This window comes from Thermobia domestica, chromosome 16 (assembly GCF_964235325.1).
Source record: "Thermobia domestica chromosome 16, izTheDome1.hap1.1, whole genome shotgun sequence".
NCBI lineage: Eukaryota > Metazoa > Arthropoda > Insecta > Zygentoma > Lepismatidae > Thermobia > Thermobia domestica.
Genome location: NC_137469.1, coordinates 183,242,876 through 183,266,286, shown reverse-complemented (window position 1 = coordinate 183,266,286; position 23,411 = coordinate 183,242,876). Strand labels below are relative to the sequence as shown.

The 23,411-nt window shown below is 36.0% G+C and overlaps 1 protein-coding gene across 2 annotated transcripts in view; it reads left to right on the top strand.

The window, feature by feature from the left end:
- The window catches only part of LOC145673540 (putative ATP-dependent RNA helicase DDX60), a 140,423-nt gene that overhangs the window by 69,049 nt on the left and 47,963 nt on the right, over positions 1-23,411 (top strand). Inside the window, exons 5-6 of one of the 2 annotated variants that reach the window (XM_081743343.1) lie at positions 1,820-1,925; positions 16,585-16,616. In XM_081743343.1, the coding sequence (XP_081599469.1) occupies positions 1,820-1,925; positions 16,585-16,616 (138 nt within the window). The remainder of the gene's footprint in view (positions 1-1,819; positions 1,926-16,584; positions 16,617-23,411) is intronic. The other variant, XM_081743342.1, reaches the window with a different exon arrangement.

The following is a 23,411-nucleotide window of genomic DNA, read 5'->3' as shown; positions in this document are numbered from 1 at the left end:
CATGGGTTTTCTCGGGGTTCTCACGTTTCCTCCCACTTTCTTTATTCCACCATTTCATTCATTTCTCATCATCACCGTCTCCTGTAGCCTAACCAGCATAACCGTGGGACGTAAAACTTAAAAATTTCATTTCATTTTGATCTCTTCTACGGTGGCAAAACAGGTACCTTTAAGGGTCATTTTTAGCTTTGGTAAAAGCCAAACATTTGATGGTGTTAAACTGTTTTTAAGGCTATCAAAGACTCTAAAGCAGATTTTCCCCAATTTGCTCATGAACTTGATGTTTATGCATTGCCAACTGATCATCACACACACTCCTCCGTTCACCTGTACTTCTCGTACACTGCCTGTTAGAACTTGTTTACACTTCTCAAATTCATAAATAGGCAAATTCAATAAGGACTGTACTATAAAAGATTCATTATAATTGCATCACTCCGAAAAATTTTGACTGCTTCTCGTATTATCATTGTACAAAATTGCAACTTAAATTTTTAATGCGAAACGTATGTGTTGAGAACCTTTTTTTAAAAGTGTATTTGTAACCTCACAGTGCTTGTGTTAACCAGTTGATTTACGTGCATCTGACCAGTCATAGTCCTTTGTGAACACTTAACAGCAGAGTGGTAGGTTTTTAGCTGACTAGAAAGTTAAAGAGCTCTGTTGTGAAAACTTTTGACGTACAGTACCGCTCAAAAGTTTTCGAACACCCGGGATTTGTGTGAGCATTTACTGCGATCCTATTATATTGGCATGAGAACTTTACTGCCTTGCATTAGATGTATTCTTGCTCAAAGCATATAATTTGACGACAGTTGAATTGAGGTCAGAGATGTACTGTAGATGATATGTCAATTTATAATTCTTAAAATTTAAACCAAAAAAGACAATTTGATATAGATATTGCATAATAAAAACAAAAGTGAGGGAAGATATTAGTTTTGTTTGGAAAGTGTAAACATAGAGGGTCAGTGCAGTGACAAAAATTTGAAAGAGAAAGTAGTTTTCCAAATTTTGCAGTTTTTCTATACCTGATAGATATGCTGGCGTTTAAAAAAAGCTAAAAACTCCATTCTTTGAAAAAAAAAAGTTTACGAGAGTCAATATGCATCCTTCTCTGATTAATTGTCGCTCAGTGGAAGCGTATATGTAATGCTCGTCTTTACTATTTCAACGAGCAACAATGAAGCATACGAAACCATCGTAAACACTTTTCAAACTGTGGTAATTTTGGCGTTTTAAACGTTAGCATATCAACAAGCTATAAAGAACTGCAAAATGTGGGAAGTTACTTTCTCTTTCAAATTTTTGTCACTACATTGACCCTCAATGTCTACAGTTTCCAAACTAAACTAATACCTTGCCTCTCCTTCCACACTTTTGTTTGTATTATGCAATATCTATATCAAATTATCTTTTTTGGGTTTCAATTTTAAGGATTTTGATTTGACATATCATCTGCAGTACCTCTCAGACCTCGATTCAACTGTCATCAAATTTGATGCTATAGGCAGGAGTACCTCTCATACAGGGTGGTAAAGTTCTCGTGCGAAAATAATAGGATCACAGTAGATGCGTACAAAAATCCAGGGTCTTCGGAAACTTTTGAGCGGTACTGTATATGCAACTTACAAAGGTCTAATTTACTCTTCGGATGTTATCAATATACTTCCCATATTCATTAGCATATTTCAAGTAATACTTGATTTATAAATTTCTATGAAGTATGTCTGAATTTTAAAACATGCCGTGTCATTGTTGAAGTACATTATTTTAATTTAAGTTTTATTTTCGTTATTGCACTTCAATTTTATTGCAGGACTTTAACGATGTTGAATAATTGTCTGCTGTATAAGACACAGCCTGAATTGAAGCCACAGATACAACACTTTTTCTGCTTTTCAACCCAGCTGCTGATGATTCAGGTGTGTATAAGAATCAACTACTACACCACATCACTAACGACATTCAAAGTACGTGGGAGGTTCATTAAAGACTTCCTTTGACCTGATCGTAAAGACTTCCCTTGACCTGATCGTAGTTGTGTAGAATACTGAAATTTTACATATGTAATAATGCATATGTATAGATTATGAGGAAAATTTCATCTTTTAATTCCTAACATTTTTTGTTACGTGCACTACAGTGGAAGAAAGTGTAAATAGGAATCCAAGTGAAGTCCGAGCGCTGTTCACGTTTGTACTTCAGAGACTGCATACATACGTAAATATATGATGTGATGAAAGAGACTATGGAGAGGAAGCCCCATCATATGGCATTGTGAAGCATTGATATCGTCGGTTGGACTTGTTTAGAAACGTCCCCCGTTCCCGGGCGACCTCAGTCCGTCATTGAAAACGCCATGTGGGCAAGTAAAAGCCTCCGTCTTGCAATATCGTTGCATAACCGTTCGCCGACTAGCTGAAGATGTCAAGATAAGCTTGGGGTCTGTGGGGAAAAATAATCCATGAGCATTTAGTTACGCATAAGGGGTCTGTCTGATGGCTTCCCTGGCTACTTACACCTTTCCAAAACCAGGAACGTGTCACTTGCTCCCAGTAACTTTTGGCCCTATACCATGAAAACCAGGAGGACTTTTTGTATAGAATAATAACTCAGGAGGAAAATAGGTCCATTACTATCGCCCAGAGATAAGGTCCAAGCTCTTAACGGGCAAGATCGTGCTGACATTCGTTTGATACCAGAATGGAGTAGTGATGGTTGGTTTCGTCGCGAAGGGTACCACAATTACAGGGACACACTATGCATCTAACTAACTAACTAACTAACTCTATGGCCTATGGAACCCGGAGGTTCAATGACGCGTTCACAAAAGCTCTCCACTGACTTCTATCCTTAGCAAACTGCATCGAGTTTCTACTTTGTATTCCAATCTCTGCGAGATCCATCTTAATATTGTCCTCTCATCTGCGCCTAGGTCTTCCTAATGGTCGTTTTCCGATTGGTCTTCCAGTCAAGACTTTGAAAGCGTCTCTATTTTCTTCCATTGTAGCTACATGACCCACCCACCTAAGCCTCCTAGACTTGACGACCCTAACAATGTTGAGTAAACCATATAAATTATGTAGTTCCCCGTTATGAAGTTTCCGCCATTCCTCTAGGGTCCGAAAATTCGTCTCAGGATCTTATTCTCAAATACTTTCAGTCTATGTTCTTCCCTCAGAGTAAGTGATCATGTTTTGCAGCCATACAGAACAACAGGCATGATTATCGTTTTGTATATTTTAAGCTTCAAATTCCTCGACAGAATTCGCATCACTGCTGCAAAAATTACGGGATTCCATCTAAACCAAGAGGCATGGAACGCTAACCAAAGTTATTCGTCCTTCAATACAACACTCCAGGTCACAACTAGCTTGTTGCTCAGACAGAAGTACGATCCTGCGGATATGAAATCTCTCTCCACCCCCATGCTCTCCTGACCTTGCACTATTCATTTTACCTCTTCCCAACCATGAAGTCATGTTTTGAAGGGAAAACATTCCTAAGACGATGAAAGTTGATTTATGGAATTAAATCATGACTTCCGGAACATTCTGCGAAATTCTTCAAATCATGTCTCCACAAGTACATAAGCGATAGGAAAAGTGTGTTGCCATTGGAGGTTCCTATATAGAGGACTAATGCCTGTACCAAATTTCGTTTATCTCATTCAACTGTAAGTAGGTCAGAGGAAATCTTTAATGAACACCCTACGTAAACTTTCAGAATTCTCTCTAGGGTGCCGGCTTCATTTAACATGTACGGACCTTATACTAACTGTGATGGAGTATGGATTTTGCACCAACATAACCAGAAGTTTGTTTCACGCACGAACATATTTAAAATCAATATCATAATCATACATGTGATTGGAAGTAGAATTTAATCATATATCATGCCAGTTTGCAAAGTTGTAAATGAAATTTGAGGAATTTATTATTAGTTTTGTATGAAAAAATCTTAAATTGCTTCCCATCGGTAAACTACGATTTCTACAAGTTCGAATTTAAGTGGTAAAGAAAAAAATGTTTTCATTTTTTCGAGTGAAACGAATAGTATCGTGCTGTTAATGAAATATGACTTATTTATAAATGAAATCTTGTCATTATTTTGAAAATTTCTTCATTTGTCGTCGTAAAAGGTGAAATGTGCGTAGGTCAGAGAGTTTATTCAGTGATAGAACATGAACAGGAACTGACATTTTCATCTTGAATTAGATACTACGTATTAATTTAAGGAGTAAATCCCCCCCCCCCCACGTCTTCATAGAAAGTTTAAAATTTGATTTGATTTTGATGTAGCTTCTTAGGCTTTTGTAAATACAGACGGACAGATGAACATCCAAAATCCTCGTAAAATGTCTGTTGAAATTTCGAATCAGATTTTCTGTGTCTGTCGTCGCAAACAAAAGGTACAGATTCACTAAGTGAACTCTGAAGGTTCTAGGAAAATCGTGATATATGTTACAGTCTCCTTTTCAGGTCCGCAACCTTTCGATTAGTTCGACACAGCTTTTTGCTCTTCCCTGTCCTGAGGCTAGACTTTGTTTTATCTCCATGTATAAGGTCGATGCATAAGTTCGTGCTGTTTTCTTTTGGATTGGCAACAATGCGGCGTGAAGCGATTGTTTATCGTTATTCCGTTGTTTTACCGTAGTTTGGAGTTTGTGTGTTGTGAAACACAGGTTTTCTTCATTTATTATGAACGTATTGTATATATTTCAGACAAACTAATATGGAATGTTAAGTTGACAAAAGCGATCATTTCCGTCACATTTTACTCTTCGAGTTAACAGAGGATCCAGTGCAGCAGAAGCTGCGAGAACAATTTGTGCAGTGTACGGGAATGAAGCAGTTGCTGAAAGAACAGCACAGAAATAGTTTTCCCGTTTTCGAGCAGGATGGTTTGACTTGTCTGATAATCCACGTTCTGGAAGACCTTCAGATTTTGACGAAAATCGCTTGAATAAGTTGCTTCATGAGAATCCTCGTCAAAGAACGCGAGAAATAGCGCAAGTTTTTGAATGTAACATTCGATGGGTAAGGTACAGAAATTGGTTATATGGGTACCACATGTGTTAAGTGACAGTAACATAAATCAACGAGTAAACATCTGTTCGTCATTGCTTGCCCAGCATCGGTTGGCTTGTGATAGGCACAAAGTATTCCTTTCGAACACTGTCACAGGTAACGAGAAATGATGCCTGTATGTCAACATGAAGAAGAGAAAAGAGTGGCTCAGTCCATGTAAAAAAAAAAAAAAAAAAAAAAAAAAAAGTGTCCGTGCCAAGGTTGGTGACCATCCACATAAAATCATGTTGTGTGTTTGGTGGAACAAAGATGGCAATTTTCACCATGAACTTTTTCCGAAAATCGTAACGATTACCTCTGTTGTGTATAGTGACCACCTAAGACAGCTTGCTGTTGCTGTTGAAAACAAAAGACCGGGACAACCAGTCTTATTACTCCATGATAATGTTCGTCCGCATACGGCGAAATTGACCAAAGATGTAATTGTTTAACTTGGCTGGAAACCACTTCCTCATCCTCCGTATTCCCCTGACCTTACCTCCTCAGATGTCCATTTTCCGCCCTATCTCGAACAGGGTTTTAAAAATCCCAGCCCACTGGGTTTTATTGGGTAATATTGGGTTTTATTAAATTTTATACGTATATTTAACGCCATATTCCTACTTAATATACCATTTAAACATATATGTTCTACCATACACATGAAACTACAGAATTCTCTTGTAAGACTACGATAGTTCACGTCTGGCGCGGGTTGCTTGTTCGATCCCAGCTTCCACCAAGAGCGTTTTATGATGGACAAACATCGTGTGCATCTGTTTTCTCGGGGTTCTCCCGTTTCCTCCCACTTGCATCATGCCATCATTATTATCCATATCATCATCGTCTCTCTTAGTCCTGCGGCATATTCATGCGATATTGAACTCAACTTAGAAATAACAAAAAAAGAAAGAAAAATTAAAAAGAAAAATGCCCAAGGAATTCGTGAAATCTCATGAGGTACACTTTGCACAATTGACACTCGCTTGTATTTCGATTTCTAGAAAGAAGGAAGTACACAATTTTCTAGAGTACCAAAGAGATGAATAATTTTATGTAATACAGAGTAGGAATAAAAACTCCTCTTACACTTATGATTCAAATCTCAGAGACTCGCAATGAGTTTCACTCAAAACACGCCAGGCAAATACCTGGGATAGTACCTCAAGTTCAGAATCCAAAGATAAAAAATGGCTTTATTTAATGGATGTTGTTTTTCCAGAAGTAAAAGTCGTTTAAAAAAAAAAAAAAAAAAAAAAAAAAAAAAAAAAAAAAAAAACTGAAATGTTGGAAATTGACTTTTTTTTTTCTCATTTTCAGTTGCCAATTTGGTTTCTTACAATAGATTTTATGATTAAGGGGTTTTGTGACATACAATAATTGTACTGTGCTTCACAAACTCCATCAGATACGCAAGAAGAATTAACCACGATCCCCATGTCACATGGTTAATTCCACGATCTGATTGTCGTTGGTGTTGAGAAGATACAGATGAATATTTAGTAATTTCCATTTTCAAGTGAAGCGTTCTCGATTTGTAATTAACTGACACATGGAGAAAGACATTTTATCTCTTTTTATTAATACTCAAGTATGCAACGAAAGCAAAGAAAATGTAGCCGCATACTAGCTTGAAGTGCCCGTTTTTTGCACGGGAAGAATTAGATTGAAGGAAAAAGTTTGAGCCGCCTCTTCCCTTAGGGTACGCATGTCAGTGAAAGTGTAGTAAGAAATTCTAATTCTGGCATGAATTTTTAACCCCCTTCTCCCTTACGAAAGTTACCTCCCACTTCCCCTAAGCCCTTTGAGAAAAGTTACATGATAATATCTCAGCTTTGAAGTAGGTACTATGTTCTGAAACTCATTTCAAACTGTTCAAACATTTCCCGTGACGCGATCACAAACAATAGACATCGTCGATTTAAATGTGAAGAAAGAAATTATAGAAAACATCCTCTTTCTTCCCTTAAAATTGGAATTTTCAAAAACAGGAAGTAGTGTGTCCTCTTATATTTAGTGAGGTATTTATATATTGAATCTGTTCTTCCTAACTTGACGTGCCAGTGACATACTGTATTTTTTTTCTACATAAATTTTAAACTTCCTCTGTTCCTTCTAGGATGCACCCTTTAATCAAAGTAATATAAAATCCCAGCTCATGGTATGTACTAAGTATTGTATGTTCAAAAATTCAAACTGCTTAACTTTCCCCGTGTGATGCAATCAGAGACAACAAGTAAAATCGCTTTCAAATTACAGAAAATGCTCCCCTTCCCCACATAAAATGAAAAATTTCAAAAACACTGGGACACGAGTACTTTTAACGGGAAGTTTACATAAAAATGTTCCTTCTTAGCTTGACATAATCGTGAGATACTTGGATTTTCGCATAGATTTTGACCATCCGCCCCCCTCCCCCCATAGAACACGAATATTAATCAGAGTAACGTGATTAAAAACCTAGTTGGAGGTACGTGATAACTGCATCCAAGAATTTATTCCAAACGATTTAACCGTTTTCCCGTACAAATAATATTCTTTTCATTTGTATATAATAGATTACAGTTGAACATTGTTACAGCGAATTTGACCGAGCGCAAACAAAATTCACTACGAATGATTCCCAACCTTTTTTTGTTTTCAATAGTATTCTGATTGGTGGTAAATACATATTTTAAGCCAATTTTGAAACTAGGCATACACTAAGAAGTACGATTAAAGAAAGTAATTATAATCCTATTAAGATTATAATTTCAATCCAGTTTTGAAGTATATTTTTTGAGGTGGGCTTTTTTGGGTTTTATTGTGAATTTTTTTATGTGGGTTTTACCCAAAAGAAAAAAAAAAAAACACCGGGGAATTTTGGGCTGGGGAAAATTCCAACAACTCTGATCTCTATAACCACATTAAGGAGGCAAGTGTTTCCTGATAAAGCTTCTCTTGACCAATGGTTAACAGATTTCTTCTCGTCAAAATCAAAACAGTTCTATAGGCTACGCATTGAACTGCTACCTGAACGTTGACAGAAGGTCATAGATAGTGGAGGTGAATACATCAGTGAGTGATTGAGTTAATGCGAGTGACAGTAAAATGTATGCAATGTATTGTTACACTCACAGAATATGTTAACGAGTCCATGTTGTATTTGTATTTGAACTAACAAAACAGCAAAATAAAATATAAAATATAAAAACCGCACGAACTTATGCATCGACCCAATAGTTTTTCTTACCTATACCTTGCATTATTTATTTGATCTGTATATTTCAAACTGAACCTTTTAACATGGGATGTCTGGACCCGATTACTGGCGGAAGCTCATGTGGTTTGAATCCCTCATTAAGGTGAAGGTCCATGTCTCGTATAGCCTCGCTGCTGAAAGGGACGGTAAAGAACAAATCAAATTCTTTTAGGTATTTTCCCCTCAGCCATTGCCTTCGTGGCTAATAGAATGAGTCCTTCATGTTTCATAATGTGTCCAGTCATCCTGTCGGTTCTTTTTAAATATTCTTAAGTATACTCAGTTTTTTCTTCTACGATTTCCAATACCCTTAAATTTGACACCTTATCCACCCGTATAATTCTAAACGTCCTTCTATAACACCACATTTCTATAGGAGGCTCCATTCTTTGTTATCCTCCTCCCCTAATGCCCATGCCTCACATTCATACAACACCACACTCCATTCATATGCTTTTTCCATCACTCTTTTCAGTTCTATCTTGAAGCTTTCGATTAGACGAATATTCGGACCCAAGAGGAACGGGAATCGGTAATGGCGGAAACTTCTTAACGTGGAACTGCATACTTTATATGTCGTTTATCAAACATTGTTAGAGTCATCAAATCTAGAAGGCTCAGGTGGGCAGGTCATATAGCCAGAATGGAAGAAAGTAGGAACGCTTTCAAGGTTTTAACTGCAAGTCCAATCGGAGAACGATCATTAGGAAGACCTAGGTGCAGATGGGAGGACAATGTTAAGATGGATCTCGCAGAAATAGAAATACAAAATAGAAACTGCATCCAGTTGGCTAAGAATAGAAGCCAACGGAGAGCTTTTATGAACGCGACATTAAACCTCCGGGTTCCCGCAGGCCACAGAGTTAGTTTGTTAGCTTCGAATTAGAAGCTTTTGTTTTTCTCTTCGAATGCCTTTTTCGCCTGAGCTACTCTTGATTTTACATCTTGTTTGCACCTATTCTCGCTTCTTATTTTACTCCCTAAGTAACGCAAGTCGTGCACCTCTTCCACCAGGTGATTTATTTTGATCTTAATTTTTTTCTTGTTTCTTTTGTTGCGTATTTTATAACTTGTGTTTTGCTTTCTTGAATTTAACGTCCCATGATTATGCACCGAGGCTGAATGAGACTGTCATGATGAGATAGATGATATGATGGAATAACGAAAATGGCAGGAAACGGGAGAAGCCCGAGAGAACCTACTCACACAATATTTCTTCACCACAGAGTTTTTGCTTCTGGTGACCAGTTGAATATGCTGCTTGGCACCTGCCTCTGATTTTTTTTTTACTGTCTGCCAGCATCACAATATCGTCCGCAAATCTCAGTGTGAGTATTTTTCTGTTCATGAACAGTTATTCTTGGGCTGTGAGTGTCTTTGATTTCTTTCATTGCTTCTTCAGTGCAGAAATTAAACAAAATTGATGACAATGATTATACTTGCATGATCCCCTTTCTGATTTGCTGCTGCTTTCCCTCCCCTCTCTCTCTGTCTCTCTCTCTCTCCCTCTACTTCAATGGTTGCCTTCTGTTCTTGTACAGATTATATATTATTCTTCACTTCTTATAGTTTACATTTGATTTCTTCAGAATCCTGGACATTTTGCTCCATTCTACACTATAAACTCTTTCTCCAAGTCCACAAATGCTACGTAAGTTGCTTTTCCAATTCGAATTCTTTCTTCTATTAATCCTCTTAATGTAAGTATCGTTTCCAGCGTTTCGTTGAGTTGAGTTAAGTTTAACGCTCGTTCAGCAGCGAGGCTATATAAGACGGGACCTACTGGTTAACATGGAATCCGAACCGAATGAGTTCCCCCGGAAATCGAACCCGGATATCCCACGCCAAAGGCGCGTACGCTAACCGCTTAGCCATGAAGGAGCTCACTCCCGCGTTCCGATTTTCTTTTTGAAACCAAACTGGTCATCTGCTACTACTACTTCTATCTTGGATTCCAGTCTTCTGTAGATTATTTTTGTCAAGATTTTCGAAACATGTGTGAGTAAGCGTATATTTCTATGATTCTTGCTTTTTTTAACCATCTACTGTTTTTGATATATACTGCCACTATTCTGCTTTTCTGGAAGTTTCGATTTTTGCTGGTATCCCATCTACACCTGGAACTTTTCCATGTGTTAGGTCTTGTAATGCTGTGTCGTACTTGGATTTGAGTATGAAATCACCTTTTGTCTTCACTGCTTCTCACATGTTTTTTACTTTGTCGAAACGCTTGTCACTTCCATAAAGATTTTATAAATATCCCATCCATGTTTTCATGTTATCTCTAGCTTCAGTTATGAATCTTTCTCCTTTATCTTTTAGTACATTAGTCTTTGGTCTCCATGGTTCGTCCTAATTTTCTTATAAACTACATCTTCTCTTCCTATATTTACATTGTTTTCTATTTGTTCATACTGTTGTCTTATCCATTCTTTCTTAACAAGTCTGTATTTCGAATATTATTATTTCTTACTCTTTTATTCCGCTCCTTAATCTAATTGTTGTTAATATTTTTGTTTCCTTCTTTCATGCATTAATTTCTGAATTTTCGTAATGACCTTTCTTTCCTCGCTATCTTCTCTTCCTGACCTAAGTAGTTCAGTCAATTGTAGCCCCGTGTGACGTAGTCGCCAACGCTCTCGTCTTTGGTGCGAGCGGTCCCGGAGTTCGATTCCCGGTGGGTACATTTGGTCAAAAAAAGTGTAACAGGTTTTTCAGGCCAACTATCTTGACTGAGGTTTCTCCTGGGTTTCCCTCATTCACACCAGACAAATGCCGGGACGATACCTAATATAATAGTCCCAGGATGGGCTAACATGGCCATAGATGCTGAAAGCCCAGAAATATAATTTATTATCCTAATTCCTAGATTAGTCAGTTTTTAGAAATTACCATTACCATCTTCCTTCGTTTTTCTGTGCTACCTTATTCACTGACTTCGCGAAACTTTTTTGAATTTCTGTTTTTGTTCAGTTTGTCTATATCAAGTCTTTCATTTTCTTCTTTTTTTTCTCAGCTTGTTAAATTTCAGCTCATTCTTCCTCATGGCTAAGTTGTGGGCACTCTCCAGATTCGCTCCTAGATAACTTCCAGTTTTTAATTTTGTTTTTAAACGTCACTTAACAAGTATATGACTTACTGGTACCTCCTTTGATCTCCTAGCATTTCCCACATATAAATTCTGCTCTTATATTTCTTGAATTAAGTAATTGCTATTACAGGGTGTCTACTGACCTGGAAAACCTTGAAAACCTGGAATTAGCCTGGAATTTACTTTTGGACCTGGAAAACCTGGAAATAGCCTGGAATTGGACGAGGAACCTGGAAGTTTTAATTTTTTAAAAAAATATTGTTTTGGGGATTGGTATGGAATAAGTATATTTTTGTAAAATGCAAGAAAGTTATATACTACAGCATAAGTCAAAAGCCAATAATAACTTATTCAGTGGAGACGTAGTTGAGAAAGACAGACAGACGTGAGCAGAGTGCAGGCGGTGAATGTTTTTGGAAAGTATGTTGAGGGTACAAGAAGAGACAACAAGATTGTATTTGTTTGGCATGGTCGTTGTGAATAACAGTGACTACAAAAAGAGCTAAATTAGTCCCCGATGAGATTAAGGTATTTGAAAAGGTTAAATTTCATGATCTATTAAGGTTGTGTTTTACACTGAGGGGATACTGGCATACAAGCCAAAAGCTTTCTCTGTAGTTGCTGCTTATTTGCATAGTATGAATCAAGCTTATTTGCTGCTTTGTGAAGACATTGGTTTACATGTTTCTATAGCAAGATTAGTAGACAGGTCTGGAACAACATTCCGCTTATACCCCTGTGTCGAAGATATTTAACAGGAGTCCAATCCCACGGATGTCGCAGTGAACACCATTCCCGGTTTTCCGAAAGATGTATCACCGGAAAAAAATAAAATTGCCCACATCTTAACGGAATTACTTTTTGTATTTAGGTTAACATTTTACTAGTCTTGCAATAAATCCTGTTACACAGTAACAATTAACATTTTATTTTTCAGCCATTAAAATGGGGAAAAGTAAAACTAAATTCCAGGACTCGTGGAAAGGCCAGTGGAAATGGGTTATTAGGTCCAACGATCCATTTAAAGCAGGTTGTAAACTCTGCAGAACTGATTTTGACATTTCAAATATGGGAGCTGGATCATTGAAATCTCATGAAAAAGGAAAGAAACATCAAATAGCTGTTAAAGCTCTTAATGCATAATGTACGATCGTAAAGTTCTCAAGCAATGTTAACAAGGAGCCTTCCTGTACAAAAAAATTCTACAGCGTCTTCCAGTTCAGTGACTAGCACATCATCTACTCCAGTTGTTCAGGAGAAAAATGAAAGCCCAGCAAAAACTAGTGGTGTAATAAAGAGTTATCTTATCAAAGATCAAGCCAAGCGAGTGCAACGGATTTTGTTTCCTTTAATGTTTCCTGAGTGGGAAGTCATGCAGTTACACAAAGACAAAATAGGTTATGTCATCACCTTTGGATTGGGCCCATATTTCCAACAGACGTTATTCGTGAACTACAAAATTGTGAATTTTTTGCAGTATCGTTCGACGAAAGCCTAAACACTATCTCACAGAAAAATCAAATGGACTTAGTAGTCCGTTTCTGGCACACTGACGAAAATAAAGTTTTAACACGTTATTTAACATCAGTATTCCTCGGACATGCTACTGCCCAGGATTTGTTAAGTGCATTTATAAATACTTTCAGGACAAGGGTCTCGATTTTCGTAAGTTACTTCAGGTTTCTCTTGATGGCCCCAACGTTCATTTGAAATTTCTGAGTGATTTGAAGGCCTATCTGAGTGAAGAAAATTGTGAAGGTCCACAGCTTTTGGAGACAGGAACGTGCTCTTTACATATTGTTAATGGAGCTTTTAAGACTGTGCATGTGACAGAGTTTTTGCGAGCGTTGTTCTATTTATTCAAGGACTTCAAGGAGCAGATTTCATGGCAGCATCTGGAACAGCAGTTTTCCCTCTTAAATTTTGTTCTATTAGGTGGGTGGAGAATTCTAAAGTTATCAACCGTGCCATAACTATGATTCCTGCCTTAAAAGTTTATGGTGATTCAGTGAAAACACACTCCCTGGAGACATTTGTCGAGAAGGAGCAAATAACACCTGTAAATGCTGATATGGTGAAACGGGAATATTTAAAATTCTGTTCAGACCAAGACACAGCACGAAAACTATGAAATTTCAGTTACAAAAATGACAGATTAGACGTTTTCCTCCATGATCTGTTAAGTAAAGGAGGTGTCTCCAATGCGTTTAAAACATTGATAAGATATGTGTACTTTTCCATAGCAACGCAGCAGTGGAAAGGAGTTAACAAAGAGTGCATTGTTGAAAAGCTCCAAGAGGAGTGCTTGATTGCCCAGAGAAGTGTGTTGGATGCTGTGCGTGTTGCTGGTGACATACGTAATATGAATATCACAAAGAGTATGATCCAGTATGTGAGGAATGCATCAAGCAGAAGAAATGAATATCTGAAAGACCGCGGTGAAAAAGAAGACAGAGCAGCTCGAGAAAAGAAAGATATTAAGAAAAAAATAAAAGAGTTGGAATTAAAGAAGAAAGTAATACTAACTGATGTCGAAGCAGTAGATGCGTTGGAAGAACAGGTGAAAAAGTTAAAAGGGATGTTGAACTCTAGAAGTTAAATGTCAAAAACTGTTCACTGTGAAAGTTGTTTTCTATATTTGTTCATATAATGTGCGTGGTTCCTTAACATTTTCAGTTTTTTAAACTTTCATGTTACAATATATTTTTAAATAAAATATAATTGATGGCCAGTCCCCATCCAAGAAGAATCTGCAGTAACGTTTAACAATATGGACTACTTTGCGTAAAGAATTTGTATTATATATGATCATTTTCTTTTTACTTCTAAACTAATACTAGTTTGACAAAAGTGGCGGGAAAATAGCTTACTCACCGCTAAGTCCTACCAGTACGTAGCATAAAATACCACAAGAGTACTTTAAAGGGGAGTGCTTGTAGTAAAATACTCTTGTGGTATTTTATCCCATAACTTAGCGGTGAGTAAGCTATTTTCTCGCCATTTTTGTCATTGTTCATCAACACTTACGTGCTACTACTATAATATTAGTTTATTTGAAGTAATGTTTTTGACGGAAATTTACTATTATATAGGGTGAACGTTAACTAAACCGATAAACTTCGGGAGGTGATTCCCGAGCCCGAAACAAGAAAAACAGTCCTGTAACTTTTCTCCACGGCACATAGTTTTGGAGCTACAAGGTGCCGAAACTGTGGAAAAATGAACTTCCGAGGCCTATATTTCCAGACCTATCCAACGTAGAGAGTGCAGCTTAATATCTCTTTAAGGAAGTCCTATCTGTTCTGAACATACGATTTCCTTTGTGAGATTTTAAGCAGCACTCCCTACTTTGGATAATTTTGGAGATATAGGCATCGGAAGTTCATTTTTCCACACTTTCGGCACCTTTTAGCTCGGAAACTATGCGCCCTGGAGAAGAGTTAAAGAGATTTTTTTTTTTTTCTTGTTTGGGTGCCGAGAATCATTTCCCGAAGTTTGTCGGTTTAATTAAGGTTCACCCCTGTATAGTATTCCTACATTAGGATATTTAAAGCTACTGCACATTTCTCTCAACCGGCCTTCTGGTAGGGGATATTTTAATTAAACATTTTCTTGTGTAAAATGTTTTGAGAACCTACATTTCAGTCAGTTTTTTCTTTTCATCTTGTCACTTAAAGAAACCCACTTGTCATATGCATTCTCTAATTATAACCAGTTTTTGTTAAGAACTATATAAAATTGCATTAACTTATATGTGTTACAATAAATGACACTCTACTGAATAGACCTGGAAAAAAAGGAAAAATAAACCTTGAAAACCTTGATAAAACCTGGAATTTGAAAATGAACATTTAGTAGACACCCTGTATTAGCTGTTAGGTTGCTCATCGTGCAAGATTCAAGCAGTCTTTCTCCTGTTTTATTATGCTTTCCTTGTCTTTATTTTCGTACTGTTTTCCTTTGTCCGCTTTCTCTTATCATCGCATTCCAATGTCCTACCAGAATAAGACTTTCATCTTCTTTTACGTATTTCAGTAGCTTCATAAACATGCTCTACTTCATCGTGCGTTAGCGTTTTACCTGCTGATAGTTGTATCCGTTAGTTTTTTTAGCCGTGAATCTGTCATTTGCAATATTGTAACTTGTTACTCGTCGTTCTGTTTTCTGATTCATTATAAATTCAACTTTTCTGACTGTGTTTTCTGTTCTCTAGTTGACAATTCTGTATTCACCTAACTAGAAATAATCGTATTCTTTCGATTGTACTTCATTGATTCCCCTATATATCCATTTTTAGTTATTTCCTCTGTCTCTGTCTTCAGATTTTCGAATTTGACTGCTATGTGTGGACTCCATCCTCCAATTTATATTGCCTGTCCATACCTAAGCGACTTCTTGCTCCCTCCAAAATCGATGAAGCTGATTGTTTTGCAGTGTGGGGTTCTAAGTTTATTGCTCTACCATTTGGGCTAATTCAATTTTAAAAATCGACATTCTTACTCTGTGTTCTTGCGAAAGATACAACAGTTTCCCTATTGCCTTTTACCGATTAGGAATGCACTTTTTTTTCGGTATTGTACTGCCGTTTTCTCTGTTGTTCAGTGCTGTCGCAGGCACGCCTAGACATTTCCTGAAGACTAGGCTCCTCAGTGTAAGGACCACCCTACAAGCTTGAGCATCGTTGTCGAGAACTCGCCCCTAACAAGCATGTGCCGTGTCACCCACCCGAACTACTTACCATTTGCATAAACCAGTGTTTACATTGTGGTATACAAGTTAAATCCTAAAACAAGAGAAAACGGATAGCTGTCGTTATAGGGGTAAGAAATGCTAATTTTCAAAGAGTTAGGCAAAACTTGCAGCTGGAAGACAAAAGGATCAGCAACTTGAGTTCAGCATTTCGGCCGTAAATATAAAATAGCAGTAGATGAAATTTTAGAAGCACTAGAGCGACATGGTTTTTGTTAAGTACAAAGGAGGTTTGTGCTAAAACTAATAATTTTTGCTCTTTTAACACTGGAAGACAAGTAAACAGCTACAGCGACAAACTGGTATATTTATAGTAACGAATATCTGTATAGCTGTGTATTTTTGGTACTAAATACAATTTAGATAGAAGATAGAAAAATTGATTAAATAATTACACTTTTGATAATATATCCATTTATTTTCATTTTTAGCTTTTGAAATTTTTGTGCAAAGGAAAGTACGGGTAAGTTAGCCAATTTCTGGTTATTTATTGTTGTTGCTTGTACATTTCTTTTTCTGGACACAGGTTTAAACTTATCATTTCAGCCATTACTAAGAATAATTATATTTAAGTTAATTTTCTCATAAAAATTTCCTGACATTGCTTAAAGAAGACAATTTACAGGATTTTTTTTTCATTGATCAAGATGCTTTATTTTAGACATTTATTGGCAATACTTGTTTTCAAGTGTTCACATATACATTCTTTTGTCATCTGAAAATTACTTCTTACCGCTATTTACGTTTAAAAAGCACTGTGACATATTTTCTTCATACATCTATGTCCTTGTCACTACCATCTTCGTTCTACATTTGCCATTTGCCGTTCTGATAATTTATTACAACCCAACTTGTTACTTTGGGATTGAACTGAATAATTTGGTTTTGTGTTAAAATTACAGTTAGAAATAAAAACTGTGAATATGCTTATTTCTGTTTTCATTCACTTATTATTATTCCTATATCAGACAAATTCTTAACTATTTCATGATTTCTTAACTTCTCATCATGTGATCATTTTAATATTTGGTGTCCCAATAACTCCTCTAAATTTATTTTAATTTTGAATTAACTTGCGTCCATACTTATTACGTAAAGCAGGGTTCCCGTCCCCTATTTTAAATGTGTATGTTCAGTTTAAAGGATTGAACAGTTTAAGTTGAAAAATCGTCCCTAGTATATTCTGTAATTCTGGTAAAATATCGCTTCCAATTCTGATGTGGTAAGAGAAACTTGCATAATTACCACTTGCTCCACAGTTGCTTGTTCGTCCTTCAGCTGGCAAACTTGGAGAATTCAAACTCCCTTCTATAAGCGTTTCATTTTAAGCTTTAATTGAACCTTGTATAATTTAGAGGTGTCTGGGATTACAAATAATGCTATTTGCATCGATCCCTTTTTTTCTTCCGAGAGACAAGACGTTATTCTGATTTTATCCTATTCTGTCCATGGAAAAGACATTTTATGCAGTATCCTTTGTTTCACCGGCTTCAAAAGATTGTGTAATTTTATTATTTTGTGTTTTCACTAGACATAAATCAAAGAGAAAAATAAATCTTGCGAGGTATTGGTAATCAAATGGTAGTTCCAGACTATTGTTTCTGAAATAAATTAGCGTAAGGCATGATTTTGGATCAAGTGCGAAAGAGTTGAGTTTATTTTAACGTTCCTTTTCAGCAGCGAGGCTATATAAGGCAGGACCTACTGATTAACGTGGAATCCGAACCACACTAATTTCATTTTCATTTCCGAACCACACGAGCTTCCGCCGGGAATCGAACCCGGGTCTCCCACGCCAAAGACGCGTACGCTATCCACTTAGTCACAAAGGAGCTCATCAAAAGTGCGAAAGAAGAAAACGAATTGCTCACATGTAATGTACCATTACAGTTGAAAGTAATGGCAATTTTTTTTTTACGCACCCTGTACCTAGTAATTTTTTTTTTATTCAATTTCGGTTTAGCTACACAATTTATTTACTCCCTTTACTTCGAATTAAATATAATGAATCGAAAGGTTTCATTAATAACCATATTTCCCACTGTATAATATATTTATTTACATTTTGATTAAGTGTAAATCCCATTTTCTGATATATAAGTTGAAAAGTTTCAAGGTTTACCATTCTGACGTCATACCGAAACATAGTTCTGTCATTGGATATAAATTTTCTTAATTTCAGACCAATGTAGAATTTAGTCAGGTACCTAACCTTTTCCCTCACCCCCTCTCAGTAGTCCATAGTCACTTTCAGATCCGGTTATATCTGGATTTACCAAATTTCCATTCGCTTTGTAATTTCCGCGGCTAAAGTTTTCTTTCTGATTGGAGGAATTCTCCTACCTCTGGCTTTTTCGGCGCAATGTTATGGGAATAATCAAGAACGACTCTACGAGCACAGCCGTGGAAATCAACTACGCTATACTGGCTGGTAAAGACGTGGATTTCGAGTGTAAAACAGGTAAAATTTAGACTAAATGTCATCGTAAACGTCGTGTGATTAATCGGGAGCCAGGAAACCCATATTTTTGTTGAAAGAACTGCAAAACCAGGGGAAAATATCTGATTCAGGATTTCGGTTTGCAGGAAGCCATGTTTGCTGCCCAGCTATAACAGCAAAAGTGAAAGAGTGACTTTACTTTTTTTTCTTGTTATTCCAAATTCAATTAGGGATTAGGGAAATTACGACCTGATTAGTGCATGTTGGTCGTGTATTAAGTAAATGTGATTTATTATTATTTATTTCGTAATTGCATGTATGTAGTAGGTTTGATAGTACTGTAAATAATCATAATGGCAGCTTAAGTTAGTTCAAAAGGGCTCCTATCCCCTTTTCTGAATTGAACCGGTTCTAGCGGGGGAATGGGTTAGTTATTGTTCGTTTTAGGGCCTTTTCCCCTTTTAGGGGAAGGGACCCTCCATAAACTTCGTTAAGGTGCCCCCCGGGCATCAACTTTTGGTAGTCATTATGTAAACAATTGGTCAGGTCAATTGGACCTAGTGTTTACCTTTCTCATTTTGCCCCCTCTAAATTTAATAGAGCCGACGGTATATATCAGAAGGGAGTATTTATTTTGTCAACATGCATGTAACTAAATGGTGCATGTTTGGTTTAGTTAGTTGTTTTATGTATAGTATTAGCAGTGGTGTATGTAGTTAGTAGTTTTGTGTGAGTGTGTGAATTTTCGATTTGGACAGTGTATAAATATGTGTTAATTTAGTACCATTTTCCTAACAGAAATAAACCAGAGTAAATATTAAATTTCTGATTAATGAGTACAAGTATACATTTCAGTACACGGTAAATTATGCCTCCACTACAGCGCCACAGCGTCCGGTTTCGGTACTCAATTGTTTGTTGACAATACGACATCGCATAACTTAGTGATCTAGGTTGTTGGATTTTAGTCATTTATTCAAAAATTACTTTCATTGGACATGGATTTCGGGTCAGATGAGTATACCTTCGTATAAAATAGCATGAGATCTTACTGTACTGAAAATTTCAGCTTGCTAGGGTCAGTAGAAATTGAAATATCCGCCGAAATAAAGAATACCTATTTTCTTAATAGAAGTAAAGCCCATATGCTGTTACTGTTTGGTTCAAAATGTAGTATTAAATTCTTTCTTCCCGTGGCTGTCGAAAATTCCATTGTTGCTTCAGTTTTATCAACAAATCAGAAATAGATTAATCATTGACAATTTAACTTTCCGTAAATACATGTATGATTTTTTTTTTTAAACCTGCAAGGTAAATACAATTTGGGTGCTTCGAAATAAAGAGTACGTGGTTCGATGAATGTGATCGTGTGGTGGTTTGAGCGTGATAGATTGTGATAGTTATATATATATATATATATTTATTACTGCGTAATGTAGATATGTGTATGGCCTGCGTGTAAAATGTACGAAATAGGGTGTTGATAAAATATTACTTCGTGCGAAAATTAGTAGATAATGAATGAACGTAATGATATGTTAATAATATGATATATAATATGAACGAGATGACGACCCCTATATTTAAATGGATAGGCCTAGTGAATTTTATATAGTGAAAATATGAATATGTTTACGAAAAAAAAAAAAAAATCTCTCGCGTTTTGACTTCCACACCAGTGCATTCATCCAACCGAGTTTGCTACTTGAATGTAAATTATAGTTGGGAATTGTGTGTTACTTTGCATTTATGTACCTCATAATAACAGCCCCAGATCTTAAGCCTTTCAATAGATAGAGTAGTATCATGTGGGAATTACTTCTAAAGGATGACAGACATGATAATTAAGAAAACCAACTGCTATATCCTGTGATCATCGAAAAGTACAGGTTTCGGTCATTTGTATCTTTAGCATTCATAGCCTCTCCGAGATTTTTTTTTTTTTTTGTTTTTGTTGCTTACCTTATTTATTTATTGTGCAGTGTTCATATAACTCAGTTCGGACTATCCGATTAAATTAACTGCTACTAAATGTAGCGTACCCGGACGTCGACCCCTAGTCCCCTTAAGTATTTTCATGTCTTTTCTTAGTTTAATTAGATGAGGGAAATTAACGACGTCCCAGACGGTGGCATGTCTGCGCTGGGTAGCCATCGGTGATGTTTCGGTAATTGAAATCACCGATCCAAAATTCAGTTTATTTATTTATTTTTTTTTAATTTTGGCGAATTACTAATTAGGGATACCTTAGCTATTACTCTAATTTCATCCCTATTCTGGAATCTTCTAGTTTCCAAGAGGTCGGATGATTTTTTTTTTTTTCTTGAAATTCTAAATTAGCGCCTTCTCTAACCTTCCGGACGATTTCCGGGAACCTGCTGGTTTGGGCCGGATACGGGGATCGGATTTCAATCTTACAACCAAACTCTTGTGGGATTGGGATCTGATGGACACAGAACTTGCATCCTTGGCAGCAGGGCGTTCCTTGAGTCTACGTATTTGAGTAGACCACCCTTTTGGCATGTTAAGAATATTTTGGCTATGGATTTGTCGAGATAGAAATTCGACTTCTGTCTTTGTAGCGTTAGTTATTTCCCACTTAAGTCTTTGGCGCCACTATTCTTCGTCTTCCTTCTTCTCTATCTCTCTCTGTCTTCATTACTTCGAGATTTTTTTTTTTACTTTTTCAACCTTCCCCCCCCCCCCCCCGATTTCTGAAACTCATGAAAATGTACAATATTCCATATCACTTATTTCGATCGTATGTACTAACTGAGACATCGAGGGATGCAATTCGTGGAGGTATTGCAGCACATCTCGGGACCATTTTCGCGATATTCAATCCACCACTGGAGAAATTGATGGGAAGGTACACTATGCTTTCGGATTCCTAGAAACATTTGTTATTCATGGATCATACAAATTATATCCATTGACAACTGATTTCTGGTTTTTATTTCTATTGATTGGTCATATAGTGTGTATGTATTAGTAGTCTGGGCCCACTAGTTTCCAATAACATTGATTTTTTTTTTTATATACATCTATATATGTGCTTACATAGTTTTAAAAGTTACGTGCCTGCTCAATTTGTTACATTTCCACCTCTTATGTCACTAAATAACACCAACTATTTTATATATATATATATATATATGCGGATCTTTAGTAAATTGAAAATGATTATTGATTATCGGGTTTATACATAGAAAGTACAATGTTGCAACCTTATGAGAGAAAAAAGTGAATTTTGATAGTCAGGGTTTTTGTTTTGTCTTTGAGCCAATAAAATATAAACATTTATAAAATATGAATACTTGTCGAATATGAACGGTTATGTAGAATTTAAACGTCGACAAAATACTACGATGGATATTAAAGTGAAATTTATTGTATTGAATAATATGAATATATATATATACGAGTATGTATGTAATGGGCTCGGTATTTACCCTGGTTTTGTTTAGGTTGCCATAGGTTTTTGACACCCGACCGTTACCAACTATTTGTGACATATAGTGTTACCGCGTATATTGTAATAAATTACATTTTGTTGAGTGGTTACTGATGTCTGTAACTATTAAAGTTGAATATAATGTTAAATACCGCATGTAAGTAAAACGAGTAGCAGGTCGTAAGATAAGTAAAATAACCCTAATCCTCATCCAAATTTATTCGCAAGATCAAAGTGAAATTAATAACCTACGAAACAGTGTGCCCCACCAACGAATCTTCTATCAGTAGACTCTGAAACAAATCCTTCCCCTACGATCAGAAATTTAACTATTCAGTGACTAGAATCTTTTGACTACAAGATCTATACTATAAAGAAAATTACTGGTCTTAAATTTAATGAAGTGAAATTTAGTTGATAACTTAATGTGAATACCGGAATATGGAAATATGTTTTCAATGTCTGTGACTGGATTCAAATTTTTTTTTTAACCTTGATAAACTTTGAAATTTTATATTGAGTGCGTCGAGTGACGAAATGAGAAATATAAATATATAAATGTGATATGAAGCGACTATTTGTCTATAGCTAAAACAAAAACAATTAAACACTCTCATGGACACAAACCACAGTGCGAAAAGAGAGTTGGAAAAAGGAGCTATTATCGATGTGAGAACAAAAACTCATAAAATCGTCGAAATGTCTCCTCTTGGGACAGAGACCTAATAAAATGTTACTAAAGTGTTTTTTTTTTAAGAATGATTAACCAATTATATATATATATATTTTTTTTTTTATTTTTTCTTTCTTTTTCCGCAACGATATATATAGATTCATTACACTGAATCCTAAATGTATTGATCTTTGAATTTTTTTTATTTTTTGTCTTTCATTTTTTTCCTTTTCCTTTTGTCAAATTCTCTTTTATGTAATGCAACTTTTATATATATATATAGGAAGATAAATGTGTTATTTGGTCTTGATAAAATTAGCGAATTTCTATGCATGTTAATGAAACATTCTTTCCATGTATTAAATTTTTTCCCTGTTATGTCCAACTAATTTTTCTTTTATTGAAATGTAATAAATGTATATAGTAATGTAGTTAGGTTAGTTTAATTTAACTAAATACAACCCGAAGTATACATTGTCCTGTATGAATGTGTGTGTGAGTGAAATGTAGGTTTAGTATTAAGTGCATCCATTATTTTGACATATATATGTGATTTATTATAATTAATGGTAGTTATCAATTAAACTCATTGAATGTTAATACTAACTTAAGTTGGCTCTATGAAGGAAGTAAAAAGGACTGAAGTAGCCTGAACGAATGATCAGCATGGGAGAACTGTGAGAGTCAAAAT